This window comes from Miscanthus floridulus, chromosome 5 (assembly GCF_019320115.1).
Source record: "Miscanthus floridulus cultivar M001 chromosome 5, ASM1932011v1, whole genome shotgun sequence".
Lineage (NCBI taxonomy): Eukaryota > Viridiplantae > Streptophyta > Magnoliopsida > Poales > Poaceae > Miscanthus > Miscanthus floridulus.
Genome location: NC_089584.1, coordinates 88,634,834 through 88,652,554, shown reverse-complemented (window position 1 = coordinate 88,652,554; position 17,721 = coordinate 88,634,834). Strand labels below are relative to the sequence as shown.

Sequence of the window (17,721 nt, the reverse complement as noted above, 5' to 3'; positions counted from 1 at the left end):
CCAGCAAAAGCTAGCATTCTCAGATATTTTGGTGGCAGTGGGAACAGGATGATGCCAACAAAAATTAGCTTTTGGAATGCCACTTTGTGCAGTGTGCACCCAGGAGGCTGCTTTAATTCCCCTTTGATTATTACGCCCCAGCCCAATCCATACCACTAGTTCTTTCTATTTTCATCCATGATGTTAGGTTCCTATGATGACAATCTGATGCCCTCGTCAGCAGAGCAAGGGCATTCGATACTCGTCAATGAAAATAGTGGCAATGTTCGCCACTCTCTAGTTCTGATATATCTGGGATTCTGTGTGCATAAACTAAGAATGGCAGGAACAGAAGATGGCCAACGAACATCTGTTTCTTTTTTCTTTTTTCTTTTGGGGTTCCGGTCCAAGATAAAGAAAACTAAGACATAATCTCTTGCATTGTTTTGTTCTTGATCCACTACTCGCTTCACATGACCACAGCTGATAACAAATGAAAGCTACGCGTTTCCTTTATTTCTTCTCGATGCAGAGATACACATTTGTCCTGCGTGCACTCTATAAAAGCTCGAGAAAAACTCTGCAGGGTGTAACCACGATGCAGGGTTTTTTTCTGAGAACAGTAACTGTAATGTAGTATAAACCAACGACCACGATTTCGTATCACTCCAACAGAGGTTATATATACTGTAGCTAGTAGTGATTAGTGAAATGCTCGCGTCTCATGCGGAATCTGCGAACCCAATCCTCATCTTGCCGTAGTCAAAGATGGTATGGTAGGCTCCCATGAAAACATCACCCAGTATCCTGCATCAGTTTCATTCACGAATAGGATTCAGGGATCGCATCCCATGAAAAGCAAGCCATAAAAGCACTGAGTTTCTTTTTTCTTTTTTTATCATAATGATCTAGGGGGATTCAGCCAGGGAATGCAGTTCTTCCAAGTAAATAAATCATATTAACCGACCGGTGTATCGATCTTACCATAGAGGGCCTATTGGAGGGGGAATGTCCAGAGCCGTGAACCCGCTGATGCAATGCGCAGCGAATCCCTCGCCGACCTTGAGAATGTACTGCTCGACAACAGGAAGATGATTTAGAATTTGTTGGGCGGCCTTCTTCTGAATCAAGCAGCAAAGCTTGTGAAATGATTCAGGAAAGCTAACCTGGTCAGGCCGGAGCTCAAATGCTCTTCCACCGATGCTGAACGCGACAGTCTGTAAGGAGCCTATGTGTCTGCAGTCCACGTGTGATCCCACTGGATCAGGCATGTTTTCGCAGAGCTGTCCATCGATGAACTCTACTTCTGGTTAGACGACATGTCTGATGTACCAAAACAAACAGAACGAAGAATCAGTGGCTCAAGATAGCCTCTCACTCACCCTGTCGACGTACTCCAATGTGCCCTCCTTGGTCTTGTTCGGGTTGAACTCGCTTTGCATCCAGAACACTATCATCTCGCATGCATTACATATAGCTTCGGACATGCCATCTACAGATCCTGATACGCTCTCGATACCAGCGCTGCGATGGAGTATACAGAAGAACTGTATGTATGAGACCATTTGTACGCGCACAAAACGGAAGGCTCTGTTGGAAATTAAACTGGTTTCAGAATCACAGCAAAACTTGTCAACCATCGCACGAACCTTACTCCGTGTGTCCCGTCGAATGTGCAGAGCCCAATCTTGGAACATACTTGTGATGGTGGTGTCTGCTAAATATTAACCAAAGAAGCTGAATTAATTACGTGACTCACTCAGGGCTCGTTCGTTTAGGGCTATTCCTAGCAGGAATCAATCCTGATGAGAGTTAGCTATATAAATTACTGAAGCATTCCTGGCAGGATTGGTTCCGGGGGGTGATTCCCTGGAACCGAACGTAGCCTCAATAAGAACAGAGTGCATCCGTTTCTCTAACAACGTGGTAGGAATGGCTCTAACCTGAGCTTTCAGCAGCTCTACCATCTCTATCCCGTAACCAGCAACGACTTGTTTGCACTCATGGTTGACCACCCCAGCGGCTCCAATTTGTTCATTGATCTGGGCAATGGCAATCTGCACAGCAGAGAATACTACTATGAAAACCCCCTCACCTCATGAGACAGTAATTTCAATGCCAGTTCGAAGGCTTTCGTAAGTACATTTGTAATTAACATGCATCAGTGGTATTTTGTTTTCTGATAATGACATCAGTCGTATTAGGATGAAATATATAGCATGGAACCCTATTGCTTACTAGAGGACCAGCAATCAGCGAAGTTCCAGAGTCTGCAATGGCCGCGCAACCATCCACACAAATTCCTATCATCACACACATTATCTATCAGAGAAATGAATTGTTGCAACCATAAGCATGCCTGCTGGCTGAGCCAGTAAATAAGCTTAATGCATTACCAGTGCTCCTTCCGCCAATAAGAAAGTCACCCATTTCAAACTGCAGACATGGACGTCAGAACAAGTAAACTCTGAAGAAAAACATGCTATATGAGATAACAGCAGTTTCAGACAAATAGGCCAACCTGCCAGTAAGCTTTCCGAGTAACTCTGGTGTATGTATGGCTTCCTTTGTAATGTTGTTCATCAGAACCTCCAAACACAATTTCGCCTCCTTCCCCATCGAATGGGTTTCGGTTTAACCAGAAGGAGAAAACAGGTTGTGCCACTAGGCTTTGGTTCACCATATTGTACCTGAAATTACATTTCAAATGCCATTTTCCACAAAGTAGAAAACAATCCACTGCAAGCAATGTTCAGTTACAAACTATGTATGATAACTTCATGATGGAGCCTTCACTTGATGAATAAGAGACTGTTTCATCAGAATATCTACCGAGCACAAATATTTGTTTGGTAAAAAGCTATTGATACCATAATCATGAAAGCAAAATTGTATTTTAACTTCCAATGCACTGGTAAGTTACTTGTGGCTAAATTGTTTTTTTTTTACATTTGATGCAATATTCTTGTTATCCCTGGCATCAAACCTAGGTTGTGGTAAGTAAATACTAGATCATCAGACTTTATAGAAAACTGTGAAAAGGTGGCAGCTATCGTACCATACTGGAACTGAGCCTTCAACTGAAATTTCCTGAAACGCAAGGCCAAGGATGCCATCGAATTTCGCTAGTAAAAAGGTGAAACCAGGCTCATGAATAGCTTCAATGAATTCCTGGGTGGTACAATTGGGTTCAGCAAAACCAGTGCTGTTTATTTCGCAGGTGAAATAAAATTGATAAACAACAAAACGGGAAATGAAGCACCTGATTCTGAACTACTAGATTGCCAACCGTGACCTGATCTTCACTGTAAAAACCAGCAATTCCTCCTGTTCCGTAGTGAATAGAAGCCGGTGTTCCTGAATACCGAAGAGAAATGCGGAGCTCAAACCAACAGGCAACAGCAATGGTAATGTTACTCCCACTGATCTATAGAACCATACCATTGGGTTTGTAAGTGCTGGACTGACTGGAGTCATACTTGGGATGGAATAAGCACGCGAGCTGTTTCCAGAGCAACCAAGATGAGTAACAACTAACAAGCAAATAAACCCCAAGCACGACAGGCATCCAAAACGAGAGCAATGCAAGAAAGACAAGAAAAGCAAAACATACGCCATTCTTACCGAGAAAAAGCACTTTGCAGAAGGGACCCAAAGGTTGGCGCTCCCGGTGTCAAAGACGACGGTGAAATTCTGCGGCGGGCAGCCGACCCCAATCTGGCCAAAGTACTGGGCGTTGAGGAAGTTCTTCAGCGCAACGATGTTCCCCTCACCATCACGAAAACCGCTGCTGTTTCCCTTGCCGCCCCCGCCGCCGTAACTCCAGTAGTACCTGCGCCTGCGTTCAGTGGCCGCGGCCTCGACCAGCATCTGGTGCTGCCGCTCGCGAGCTTGCACGATGGCGTCCCGCACCGGATCGTCGACGCCGACAGCCTCTCTCCCTGGCCCTGGCCCTGCTGCCGCGGCTTGCTTCGTCTCCAGCGCGCTCGGCGGCTTTGGCAGAAGCTCGCCGTAGATGCTGTCCATTATCGATCTCTTCTTCAGTGGGATACGGATGAGGCCATCGGTGCTCGATGATGCGAGCACTGCTGTCGATGTAGAGAGCACGTAGAGAAGGATGAAGATCGTCCCACATGGCCTACGCCCCATCCTCATGTAAGCAGAGCAGTGGCGATGGATAGACCGAGGCGGTTGCATGCAGAAGGGAAGCCCAAGGAATCGGAGGCGGCGTTGGGGCACTTTATAGAGGGAGTCACGGAGGACGACGGACGAGAGCACAGCAGCGTCGTAGCGGCATTTGGGTTGGGTTGGGAGCAAGCAGGGTTGGCGGCACGTTACATTTTTGGGCCGCTGCCGTCAGGTCAGGTGCGGTGCCTTCGAAGATCAACGATTCTCCCCTGCGCAAATGGCAGGAGTTGTGGCGTCATGGTCATGTCCCCATGGCTGGGTTTGCGGGGGTGCTCATTGCTCAAGCAGCCTAAACCCCATGGCAGGGCCAGTGGCGGGCAGGGAAGCCTTTGGGGGCACGACAGTACAACACGGCCACTCCGCGTCCCCGCCCCGCCGGGCGCACCGCAAAGCACCTGACTCGGATGGCTAAATGCCTAGTACTCTAGTGCTCGCAGCGCAGGGCAGGTAGGAGTAGCAATCATGCAGACAGGGGACCTCGCCGTCGCCGGTGCCAAGTGCACAGCAAGCTCTCGTTGTGTTGCTGGGTTGGACTGAACAAATCGGAGAGGAGGAGACTGTTTAGTCTAGGCAGATAGAGTAGAGAACAGATTTGTAAGTTGTTGAGGGTTGATTGCGCTTTGTTGCTTGCCGGCGGCAGCCAAGGGGGGACCGGGTCATTGCTCGCGTTTGCGTGGAATGCAGACCACTCTAGCTAATAGTCATTACTCGGTGGATGCGACCGAATGGCAAAGTCATGACGTCTGTAGTTTGTCATCCAGAGCAGTTCCTCGCCATGTAAAAAGGGTGGAAATTTAAAACAGTTCCTTGTGAAGACAAGGTTGCACTTTACACATTTTCTCCAAAAACACAAGAACACGTTACTTACAGCTTGTGGTGATGGAAATCGAAAGAGCCACTGGAGAATGGCGAACAGAAGAGAAGACAAAAACAAACGAAAGAATCGGGGGATCGATCCATCATTCCCTTGGCGGTTGGGCGCGATCCATTCAGGCAGAGTGTTTTTTTTTCCGGTTCAGAGCCTGAAGCCGAAGCGCACGAAGAAGAAGCTGAGCTGCGCCACCACCACCACGGACTCCACCAGCCACAGCAGGTGGTACGCCGCGCGCTGGAACAGCGCCGCCAGCACGTTCCCGACCCCGCGCGGCTTCCTCCACCGCAGCGCCGACGGGAGCGCGGCGGCCAGGAGCTTCCGCCTCGGCGCCGACTGCGCCGACGCCAACTCACTGCTGCTGGCGCTGTTGTTGTCACCGCTCCCGGCCGCCTTCCTCCTCGGCGCCATCCGCCTCCGCATCCACTCCCGCACCTTGCTTTTGCTCCCGCCCGCCATCACAACAACTCAAACGATCAGGTCTATCTCACGCTGCCTTTCTTGCCTGGAATTGCACGGCCTCCGGTTCTCGTAGCCCGAGCCTTTTATCCTGCGACGGCACGCGGTTGGCAGAGTTGACGATGCCGCCCTTGCCGTGGCGCGTGATTTCCCCCAATTCGCAGGTGCCGTAACTACTTGTACTAGTCTCTGCGCCACTCCATGCATGGAGACGCAACAGAATACTAATCACAACTCTTGACGATTCAAAGTCAAACAGGGCCTTGGTCAACTGGTCAGGTAAGTGGTTGCTTCATTGCTTGGAAGGTTCTGATCTTGAAGCGAGTGACGTGCTGATGGTATGCAGACACGACGATGGCTTGGGGAAGGGGGTGTACAAGGTACTAGCGAATTGCGATGATTAAGGCACTGTTCGGATCCCACCCGTTAATCTGTTTTTTTAAACTGGGTGGGACAAACATGCTAGTTTTTGTTTAGTTTTTTGTGTCAGTTTTTGTTTGAGGTTCTTAAAAACCAACTGAGTCGTTGATATCCAGCTTTTGCTAGTTTCTTATAATCTTGTGAGCAATAAATGAAGTAATATTCTTAAAAACTGAAGGATCCAAACACCCCCACCAGTTTTTGCTCGGAATCCAGATTTTAGAAACTGTTAAAATTAATAATTTTGTGATCAATTAGTTAATTAATTAGTTAATGTCGTCATTAGCAACTGCTAATGACGGTCCCTATAGAGGTACCTTTTAGATCCCGTAGAGACACCTTTTGGCCAACATTCAACTGTCCTTTGGCTCGAAATATATATCTGTACATATTTCATCATCAATACACATCGGTCATTTTGCACCGACCACTTTTCACTCGCAATACGTTATCCGCACGCACGCTCGAACACCGCTGACGCGAATAGGAGAAGGAAGGAGAGGGAGTTCATCGGGACTTCGCCGGCATCGCTGCATCTCAACCCAAGGTAGAAGATGGCAAACCCCAAATCTTCCATGAATGCCATGGTCGAATCCATCACCGATGCAGTGGAGTCCGCCATCCACCATGGCCACCACGCCGGTGGCCTTCGCCGCTTCATGCTCCAGGGCGCCGTCCGCCGTGCCCTTGGGGACATCTACAACCACCGCATCCCTCCTCGCCGCTTCCACGGAGTACGCACTAGAGGGAGCAGTGGTCGTCATCCGTCGTCGCAGCGCCCGGAGCCCCGTTCGTCGCCGCGCCCGAAGCCGATGCTGTAGTACACCTCGGCGTCTGCCCGACGCATGGCCACGCCATGTTTGTCAGGCGCTTGGGGGTTTCATCGGAGATGTTGCCGAGGCCGCCGACAACACTGTTGCCGCCGCCACCACCACTGCTGCCGTTGACCACGCTCACCTTGCCATGGAGCAGAGGTGGTGGCTCCATGGCCGCGCGCCGTGGCACCCCTCCACTCCCCAACTGTAGCGCTGACGTGGAGGCTTGGCCGCCTGGCTTTGCCTATGACCTCGACATCGTGCTTCCACAACCTCTTCCGTCGTTTGGGTTGCGCTCCTACGCCGACGTGGCGGCCAGCCGCCACTAAGCCCAGCGCCGAAACGCCCTCCCGCACGGGAACGCCCTCCGAGCTGGGTTCATCTCCTCCTCGGTCGAGGAGGGGGCAGTTCCTCGCCTCTTAGCAACCTAGAATGAGCCGGTTGAGGCAAATCTGCTGTCCTTGGCTTGCGGCGACGGTCCTTGTGGCCAGAGTTCGTCGGGGATGCGCAGGGTCTGCCCTGCCGGGCGGCCTCCATGGCTGGAGTAAGGGCTACGGCTCAAGCCCGCCATGTGAGGAAAGGAAGGAGGGGGACAAGGCACAAGACGACGACAAGCATCTTCGACGGTGGAGGAGCAGAGGCGTCAGCAGCAGAGCAGGCGGCGGCAGCGGTGGTTGGACCCACGGCAGCGGCTGGAGGTGGTTAGGGTTAGGATTTCCAAACCCTAACCGCTCCCCCTTTATATCCCACGGCGAAGGCACCCGCATGGGCCAAAATGGCGGCCAAGGCCTAGGCTACGGCCTGGCCACCCGCGCCCACGCGCCTGGCCGGCTGCTGGGCCGCGCCTGGCCGCTGGCTAGGCCGCCCGCCCTGCCTAGGCCGACTTTGCCCTATTTTGATGCCTAGGAATTTTATTTCTTAGTTATTTTTTTCTTTCAGCAGTAGTACAATTAATTAGCATATGGTTTAGCTAATTTCATTTTCTACAAGAACATAAGTTATTTGTATTGTTTGATGTTGCTCTGTACCTGTTGTACATTTTCATTGTATATATATGTGCGGTTTGGTTTTATTATATTACAATGCAATCTATGATTCTATTATATTTTGTAGTATGTTGGTGCACCCAAACCCATTTTGCACCACATACATATTACACTTGTGACTTTGATTATTAATTTGGCGTATGTTGGTGCACCCAAACCCCCTGTTTTGCATCAACATATATGTTGCATTTATAATTTTATAATAGAATTGGGTGCATTGGTGCCCCCAAACCCCTTTTGCACCACATACATGTTAAATTAGCAAGTGACTTAGATGCAATTTAATAAAGTTATCCACATAATTAGAAAAGTTTAATTATTGTAGGTTTAAAATTGCAATATATATCTTGATTATTTTGGTTAATTAAAACAAGGTAATGGAGTCTATGGCATTGGTTGTGTTTAATTCCTTATAAATTATTCTGCCTTGAGACCGTGCCATAGCAGTGTTTAAATCACCCGTTACTGAGAGGTCTACATCATTTTTCCTCTGAGACTTGATGATTATCTATATTGTGTTTTACCCGAAATAATGGTTTTGGATTGTTATAAATGGTCTACATCATCACGATGATTACCATTTTCATCATATTATTTTGCTATTACACAAGATGGTAGAGACCTAAGCAATGGATGTGTTTAATTTACTTGTGAATTATCCTGCCTAGAGACCGTGCTTAGGCAGTAATATATTTGCCTACCATAAAGATCTACTCTTTGTCTTTGACTTAGAGATTATCTGTCTTGTGTATATAAAAAGTTATGATAATTTGTTGTATGATCTACATAATTTTGTGATTACCTACAACACTCCAAAACTATGATAAGATATAAACTTTAAAGATATTGCATTTAGTATTGCAACATTACCATGTTGATTTTAATTTACCATACGATAAATTAATTAATCCATGGTTGTCCATGTAGGATCATGGACACTAAGGAGTTCGAGGAACTCACGTTAAATGGCAGCAATTACCCTACATGGACTTCTGGTATCAAGATAGCACTTGCATCTCATAGTCTTTTGGCTGCAATTCTAGAACCCTAAACTAGGGCTGTCCTGCAAGATAAGCATACCTATACTACTTTGGCTTTGCTACAGTTTTATATTCATAAGGACCTTAAATCTAAATACCTTATGATTGAAAATCCTTGCGAATTATGGATCGCTCTTAAAGAGCGATATGAGCATAAAAAGAACTTATTTGGCCTGAGGCCAATCATGAATGGAATCATTTATGTCTCTAAGATTTCAAATCTTTGGCAGACTATAATCACGCTGTTCATAGGATTTGTTCTAAGTTGATGTTTTGTGAGAAAGAGCCAACGAATGCAGATAAGATAGAGAAAACACTCTCTACTATGCTTTCGTCTGATAGAGTATTGCAACAGCAATACATGGCTTATAATTACCAGCTTTATTCCTAGCTTATTCATACATTGACTTAGGTAGAAAAAACATGATGAACTTCTTCTGAAGAATCATCATAAGCGCCCTGTTGGTTCGGTGCCTTTGCCTGAGGTTCATAACGTATAGAAAAATATTAGGAATAAGTTCAATGGATCTTTTCTAAAGAACAAAACTAGTAAATGCAAACACAACAGGAGACAAAGGCCTAATTCAAACAAGAGGAAGAAGGACAATACGAAATCCAAATATGACAATAAGTGTCATAGATGTGGAGATTTTTCACATTTTGCCAAGAATTGTCGTGAACCTAAGTATCCGGTTGTATTGTATCAAAAGTCCTTAAAGGAGGTCAAGCCAACAGGAGACACAAGATATGAGGCACACTTCAATCTTGCATCTAAAACTATCCCGAAAGAGGGTTGTTCCTATCAGGCCCGAAAAGAACAAGTGAACAATAATTCTCTTAACATTGAAGAGAACCTTTCATCGATAGACAACATGCTCCTAGACTTTGGTTCTAGAGACATGTTTGGAGATTTGGAGTAATCTCGATTTAGCACTGATATCACATCTGATACATATGTTGTAACAGTTTAAGTCATACAAACATATAGTTGTTTTGGGTTGTATTATTTAGTGGGCTTAAGAGTTGTACAAACTTCTTTATATTGTTGTTAAGTTGTACCATCTCATTGATATTGTAATATCATACTCTTGTACTTGATATTCAATATATTGTATGTATAATTCTATATGTTACATTTGAGTATTTTAATTACATTTGTTTTACATATAGATGTATATTGATCTCAATCCAAAGGAGGAAGAATTATGCCTCGTGGATTCATGCACCACAAACTCTATACTTAGAGAAATAAAATATTTCCAGACTCTTAAGAAAAGAGAAGAAAATATTATGACCATCGCTAGTCGTGATGCGTTAATAGTTGGTTCAGGAAGAACCACTATTACTCTCCCTATGGGTACACAAATTACGATGGAGAATGCCTTGTTGTATCCCGACTTGACTCGTACACTTCTAAGTTTTAAAGACGTCCGTAAGAATGGTTTCCATGTGGAAACACATATGGACAATAAAGAGGAATTTCTTCTCTTTACCAAACTTACTGGATATGGCAAACAAATCTGTGAAAAGATTTCTTCACTCCAAACTAGATTGTACTTTACATACATAAAGCCCATAGAACATGTTGCTTATAAGATAATTTTCCAAGATATAGATACATTATGAAACTAGAATGATCGACTTGGGCACCCTGGAATAGGGATGATGAAGAAAATTATCGGCAATTCTATTGGTCATGATATGGAAAATGCAAAATTTTCTCAAAATAAGGATTTTTGTTGTACTGTTTGTGCAACTGAGAATTAATTTTAAGGCCATTATATCTTAAAATTCGAGCTGAACCACTCAAATTCCTTGAGAGAATTCAAGGAGATATTTATGGTCCGATCCAACCATTGTCGGGGCCGTTCAGGTACTTTATGGTATTGATAGACGCATCTACTAGATGGTCTCACGTGTCTCTGTTGATACAAAAATATGGCGATGTGATCAACACACAATAAGTTGGAAGATCTAAGTAGAACGAGACCAGAGGTCTGCTTGGCTTCAACACAGAACCAGCCGATTCTGAAAACCTAACGACGTGCCAGTCAATTTGACCTGCAATTGACAAGGAGAGAAAATCTTATCAGTAATTTAAGGTGAAACATGTCGGTGTTGCACCAAACAGTTTCAAATGTATGGCTAGATAGCTGATTTAATGAGGCTATCGACCAAATAGTCGATATCCAGCATATCCATGAAACGAAGATCTTTAAATCAAGGATTATCGGCTAATGTTAAATGATAATGATACGAATCAAAATAACCGATACTTATAGAACATGATTGATATAAAGCGTCAGAGCCGATAAATTTGATGAAAAGAGTATAACATGCGAACAAATCGACTGTCTAATATAAATAATTTTACATACAGTTTTGAGTCTAATCTAGTATCATCAACAGTGAGGTTCAATCGGATCGATATAGCTATGATAATAATAATAAACTAAAGCCAAAGAATCTATAAAACCATCTGTATGTTGATAGATTTGTGAAAACATGCTATATGCGTGAGAGTATAGAAAAATTGACTAAAATAGCCGATGCAGTCATAGCAAACAAATAGAGTACATATATTGATCACGAACAAGACCAGTAATCGATAATTTCTAATCTAAAGTCTTACTAGTGAGGTTCGACCGGATCGATGCAGCTATGATAGTGTCATTAGATTAGATCTCATTAACTAATGAGTTTATTCAAGATTGAAATATGTCTTTTAGATGCAAACTATGTTTGACTGGTATAGAAATAAAACAACCAATCTAGCGGAATTAAGCCATCAATTATAAGATTTGAAGCATGACCAGATCAAAGGACGACCAATTAAGATGATATGATGTTGATCTATCTCTATCTCAATCGGATGATTTTGTTATAATTAATTAAAACATTAAATATAGCAGGATCGATAACTGATGAATCAACCAAGAACATCAAAAAAAATCTTACTAATCTTAGCAGACTCGAAAACTGGTGATATTGTATTAAACAACAAGTTATTTAACACAAGATCGATAATTTTGATCTATATTATGATTCGTAAGAGATCAATCAGCTGATGCAGCCTTATAAACTATGATACAGGTCGATAACTAACTTATATTATGGCTCATAAAAGATCAATCAGCTGATGCAGCTTTACAAGCATAATACAAGTCATGATGGTACTCACAAGCAAGCTGGAGGTCGATCAGTCGATGCAATCCTATTTGCTGAAGAACTCATCGAGATCTATAGTACTCCTACTCCTAATACGATGGCGAAAGGCGGAAAGATTGCATTGATTGAATGTTTATTTTTTTACAATAAGCAGGATCTAATATTTATACCTAGAACCAAAACATGAATCATACTCAAATACGACGCATTACAATTTTTAGAATAAAAGTAAAAATCATAACTTAATAATAACTTGGACCCCAATTTTCCTTATTTGTAGAGTCCGACACATCTCCCTAGCACCACTCAAGCATAGCCCATTGACGTCGTCTGCTGATGTCATCCATAAAATAGCCAATTCTGACATTACATCTAAATCAGCTGATACCGATTCTCATCTAATCGATTCCTTAATGACACAATCCTGTAACCTTTGAGTTCCTGCATTTTTCTTTCCAAATTTTGGTGTAAACAGCCTCTTTTATCGACACACAACCATGCTTTTGCTAAAATAATGGCCCAACTTATTAAGTTGAAGGCACATTATCCTAAACATTGGATTCAATCTCCCTGAATGGACAATGCTGCTGAATTCTCATCCTGTGCTTTTAATGATTATTGCATTGCACGCGCGCTCGTGCGCTGAAACGAAGACGACAGTAGCTATAGCCACTGTGAACCTACTACCGCCATGTCGATGACGACGGGAAGAAGTAGATCTGTTGTTGCTGTGTACTCCCTATGTCGGCAAAAGAATGTAATTATGAAACCCGTGCTGGTCAATTTTGCTCGAGTTTGATCAAGTTTAAAGTAAATATTATTCATATTTATATCTCTAAATAAATTTATTATGAAAATATATTCTATAACTAATCTAATAATACTAATTTTATATTATCAATGTTAATACTTTTTATATAATTTTGATCGAAGTATAAATTGTTTGACTAATCGAAAAACGAAAACCGTATTCTTTTGTGGACGGAGGGAAATGGACGACGTATGGAATGGATGGAGCTATATCTAGCAGCAGATGGTGGGGCTGGCCGGGCAGTCTCAAGTAGTGCATGCACTGCACACGCACGTTGTGTTGGGGTCATGCAGTTTTGCACGCTGCCGACCTGATCCAACTACGACCAACTGCATATCATAAAACATCCCCTTTACAGTTAGTACGTGGGAATCCTCCAAGTATTTCCTATTTGCGTAAGTTTAGGTGCACAGTATACGTGCCCATCTCACCATCTCAGCGGACATCGATGGGTCCTCAGAGAAAACTGGGTATCTATGTGGGATATTCATCTCCGTCGATCATTAAGTACTTAGAACCTCTAACAGGAGATCTATTTATAGACCGATTCGCTGATTGTACTTTTAATGAGGATCATTTCCCGATATTAGGGGGAGAATTGTATCAAAAGGAATGCTAGGAAATTGATTGGAATGCAGAAGGCATTCCATTTTCTGATCCACGTACTATAAAAACTGAACTACAAGTTCAAAGAATTATTGATTTGCAAAATATTGCAAATAATTTGTCAGACATTTTCTCTGATTATAAAGGTGTTACAATGTCTCTCCATCATGCAAGGAATGTGCCTGAAAGAGTGGAGGTACCTAATAAAACTATTCACCCCCAAATTGGCAAAAAGAGGGGGAGAAGCACTTCCAAGAGGCAAGATGTGATTGCTGACAAGCAAAAGAGGACTAAAAATGCAACTCAACCTTTGGTTGAAAGACACCTAGAGGACATACAATGTCTTGTGGATAGAAGTGGTCCATAATCTAGCTCAGTTATACGCATAAACACTGAGGCTGGAACATCGGAAGACCCTAGATCCATTGTTTCGGGAAGTATGATGAATCTTTAAGGGTAGACAAAATCACTATAAATTTTGTACGAATTGGAGAGTCTTATAATCGTAAGTCCATAATAGTCGACATTTATTTCTCTAAACAAATTGCAAATATACTTAAAACTTATTTAGATTCTAAGTTTGTGACGGAGTGCAAGAAACGCTCAGACCGGGATAAGTGTTTTCGGCTATAATGCCAACACCCCGTGGTATATTCCCTATGGGATACAAATGGGTTTTTGTCCGTAAAAGAAATAAAAACAACGAAGTGGTGAGATATAAAGCAAGGCTTGTGGCACAAGGTTTTACGCAAAGACCTGGCATTGATTTCAACGAAACTTACTCTCTGGTAATGAGCGGAATAACATTCCGATACTTAATATTGCTGGTAGTACAAAATCGTCAATCTATGTAGTTGATGGACGCAGTGACCGTATATTTGTATGGGTCATTAGATTTTAATATATACATGAAAGTTCCTGATGAAATCAGTATACCGAATCCCAAGGCAAATCGCAACATGTATTGCATCAAGTTACAGAAGTCATTATATGGCTTGAAACAGTCGGGTCGAATGTGGTACAATCGGTCAAGTGAATTCCTTAAGTTAAAGGGATACTCAAATAATCATGCCTGTCCGTGTGTCTTCATTAAAAAATCATCAACAAGATTTTGTATCATATCGGTTTACGTTGATGATCTTAATATTATTGGCAACGAACCCAATATTAATGAAGCACGTCATCATTTAAAGACAGAGTTTGAAATAAAAGATTTGGGTCAAACCAAATTTTGCTTGGGTTTACAACTTGAGCACTTTCATTCTAGTATATTTATATACCAAGCTGCCTATATCCAGAAAGTATTGGAGAAATTCAATATGGACAAGTCATATCCAACAAAAATCTAGATGGTAATGAGATCCTTAGATGTTGAAAAGGATCCTTTGAGACCACGGAAAGAAGAAGAGATATTGGGACCACATGTCTCATATCTTAGTGTCGTTGGAGCACTAATGTATCTTGCTAATAGCACCCGGCCAGATATTGCATTCATAGTAAACTTGCTGGCAAGACATAGTGCTGAACCTATCAAACATCATTGGGTAGGAGTTAAAACCATTTTAAGATGTCTCAATGGCACTAGAGATCTTGGATTATTCTATAGTAAAAATCAAGATCCAATTTTGTTAGGATATACAGATGCTGATTATTTATCAGATCCCCACAATGGCAGATCACAAACAGGCTTTGTATTCTTGAAAGGTGGAACAGTAATATCTTGGAAGTTTTCAAAGCAGACTTTGGTGTCCACTTCCACCAATCATTCTGAAATAATTGCTTTATATGAAGCATCAGGTTAATACGTATGGCTTCATAGAATGATAAACCACATAATACAATCATGTGGTATTGGTGCACTTGAGACACCGATAATTATCTTTGAGGATAATTCAGTATGTGTTACACAAATGAAATAAAGTTATATTAAGAGTAATATGACTAAGCAAATTATTCCCAAGTTGTTCTACCCCATGAACTTCAAAAGAATGGAGAAATTGAAATCTTGTAAACTAAGTCATGTGATAATCTAGCAGATTTATTCATAAAATCTCTACCATACTCTGAATTATGTAAATGTGTTGAAGGCATTGGTATGAGAACACTTAGAGATTTGCAAGAATCAGGAGGAGAATCTCTCTAAAATATAACATGTTTCAACATCACATTATACTCTTTTTCCTTTATATGAGTTTTACTCTTTTGGAGTTTTCTCACATAAAGTTTTTATGAGGTAATGCTAACACATAGTAAATGTCATATTATCTATTTTTTCTCACAAAGGTTTTTCGAAGATAATATTTATGACATATTGATCTTTTGATCAAATTATTTTTAGACTATATCTTTGGGGACACCTAAAGGGTCTATTAACATTGGAAGTAACATATATATCATGGTGTTTCTCTTTATTTTTCTCACTGAGTTTTAAGGAGTTTTGTCTGGTATATCGGTATACTTTGGTATTTCCCCACAAGATTTTTCAAAGCTTCAGGATGATGACTGATGAACAAACATAAACGTTTACGGGAACCAATTGATCAAGGGGGAGTGTTAAGATTAATAATTTTGTGATCAACTAGTTAATTAATTAGTTAATCCCATCTTAAGCAACTGCTAATGATAGTTCATATAGAGGCACCTTTTAGATCCCGTAGAGACATCTTTTGGCCAATATGCAACTATCTTTTGGCTTGTAATATATATATATATATATATATATATATATATGTACATATTTTATCATCGATATACATTGGTCATTTTGCACCGACCACTTTTCACTCGGAATAGAAACTAAAGGCAAAACCTGATTTTTAACAATCTAAAACTCATCCAACTATAATTGCGTTGGCATAGGTTTATTATAATATAACCAAATCATTGCTCGATAGTGATAGGCCAAACATCGCCGCGTGCTCTGGTTGCTGATCGGTTCGTCATCTCTGATGCGAAGGCGATGCTACTCGTAAAGTCGTAATGCGTTTCTCCGATGGCCAGACGGCTGCTGCTTATTATGTGGGTACAGCCGTACAGGCTACATACCAGATGCGTTCTTTCCTTTTACTTCTAGACACAAATGAACCTGGACCTAGCAAGGCCCTGTAGAACACCGCCGCCTCTCGATTCGCACCCAACGGTCAGGCCATCTACAGAACGTGGACATTCTTCCGGTAGATTTACTCTTTTTTTTCCTTGCCTTTTTTAATTCTTCATATGATTTTTTTTTCTAGTATTCAAATTTATCTTTAAGTACTCATATAAGGGATTGCGGAATTTTTTAGCGAGTAGTGAAGTTTGAGTAGTTAGTTACTCTGTTGTGTACCAAAGTTAGGAGGGTTGTGTGACCGCACTCTCTCTAGTTGTGTAGTGTTTAGACTCGATTTTCATTTTAGAAAATAGGGCGATTTTGCAACAGTTTTTTTTAGCAAAATTTTTATCGTCCTTTCAAAAAAAATATAGTATTGAGGGGTTTATAGAAAACCTCTTCAACAATTGGAAATACCTGGTCAAGGACTCTAATAAAAAAACTAATCATTGTTTCTTTAGGCTGTAAAACATTTCCAAGAGAAATAAAATAGTAGTTAGTGAAAGTTAATCTAATATTTTGTAGAGTATCTCTAGTAGTTAAATGTGACTAATTTAATAGCACGTTCCAGTTGTTGAGCATATTTTTTAAAAAAATATATAGGTAAATCCAAATTTGAAAAATGAATGGTCCACAATTTGAGAAAAAAAAACTAATGCGGATTAGCCCTCAATGTCCTCGGCCATATTAGCATCGCCAAGTTTTCATGCGGCGGTGTCAAAGCATTTTGCTGCTATGATAGGCAAAACAAAAGTGGAAGAAGTTAATATTGCCTCCCCTAACTATAATGAAAAAAAAAATATCACATTTTACTTCTCCACTTTGTCCATGTTGGTGCCACATCTGCCGTGGAAAGGGAGAGGGGGCAATGGGCCCACATGTCATACAAAACACAAGTGAAAACAAAAATGCTCACACCATGGACTGCGATCATAACTGGACCAAGTGGGCTATTGGGCCATGAAGCAGACTGCAGACTTATGGGCCGTCCAACAATGCAGAACTCGTCTTCATTCAAACTTCAAACAATCTCCGAAAACAGTGACCACAACATTTAGGGCTGGTTTGGTTCATTGCCATACCACATATTAAGTCGTTAGTTCCCCTCAAAAAAAAATATTAAGTCGTTAGTAATACCACATTTTCTTAAGCAGCTGTTTGGTTCATTGTGGCAACCATAGCTCGCCATATTTTCTTAACACCATGTCCCACACATCATAAACTCATCTC

The 17,721-nt window shown here is 42.0% G+C and overlaps 2 protein-coding genes across 3 annotated transcripts; both read right to left on the bottom strand.

Annotated features, from left to right (window-relative positions):
• Positions 1–4,248, bottom strand: LOC136452548 (aspartic proteinase oryzasin-1-like). Of its 2 annotated transcripts, none has more exons than XM_066453155.1 (13): positions 3,604–4,248; positions 3,421–3,481; positions 3,242–3,336; positions 3,038–3,150; positions 2,501–2,669; positions 2,376–2,415; positions 2,218–2,282; positions 1,923–2,036; positions 1,629–1,696; positions 1,362–1,503; positions 1,146–1,262; positions 964–1,052; positions 1–786 (listed from the first exon to the last, which is right to left on the bottom strand). In XM_066453155.1, the coding sequence occupies exons 1-13, from the start codon at positions 4,174–4,176 to the stop codon at positions 702–704; spliced, it is 1,731 nt and encodes a 576-aa protein (XP_066309252.1). In that variant the 5' UTR covers positions 4,177–4,248; the 3' UTR covers positions 1–701. The 2 variants fall into 2 exon arrangements, with proteins under 2 accessions (XP_066309252.1, XP_066309253.1); XM_066453156.1 differs by having other exon boundaries at positions 11–786; positions 1,629–1,693; positions 3,604–4,247.
• A 933-nt stretch (positions 4,249–5,181) lies between these two features.
• On the bottom strand, positions 5,182–5,533 carry LOC136452549 (uncharacterized). The gene has a single exon (XM_066453157.1). The coding sequence runs from the start codon at positions 5,495–5,497 to the stop codon at positions 5,183–5,185; it is 315 nt and encodes a 104-aa protein (XP_066309254.1). The 5' UTR covers positions 5,498–5,533; the 3' UTR covers position 5,182.
• Between the last annotated feature and the right edge of the window lie 12,188 nt (positions 5,534–17,721).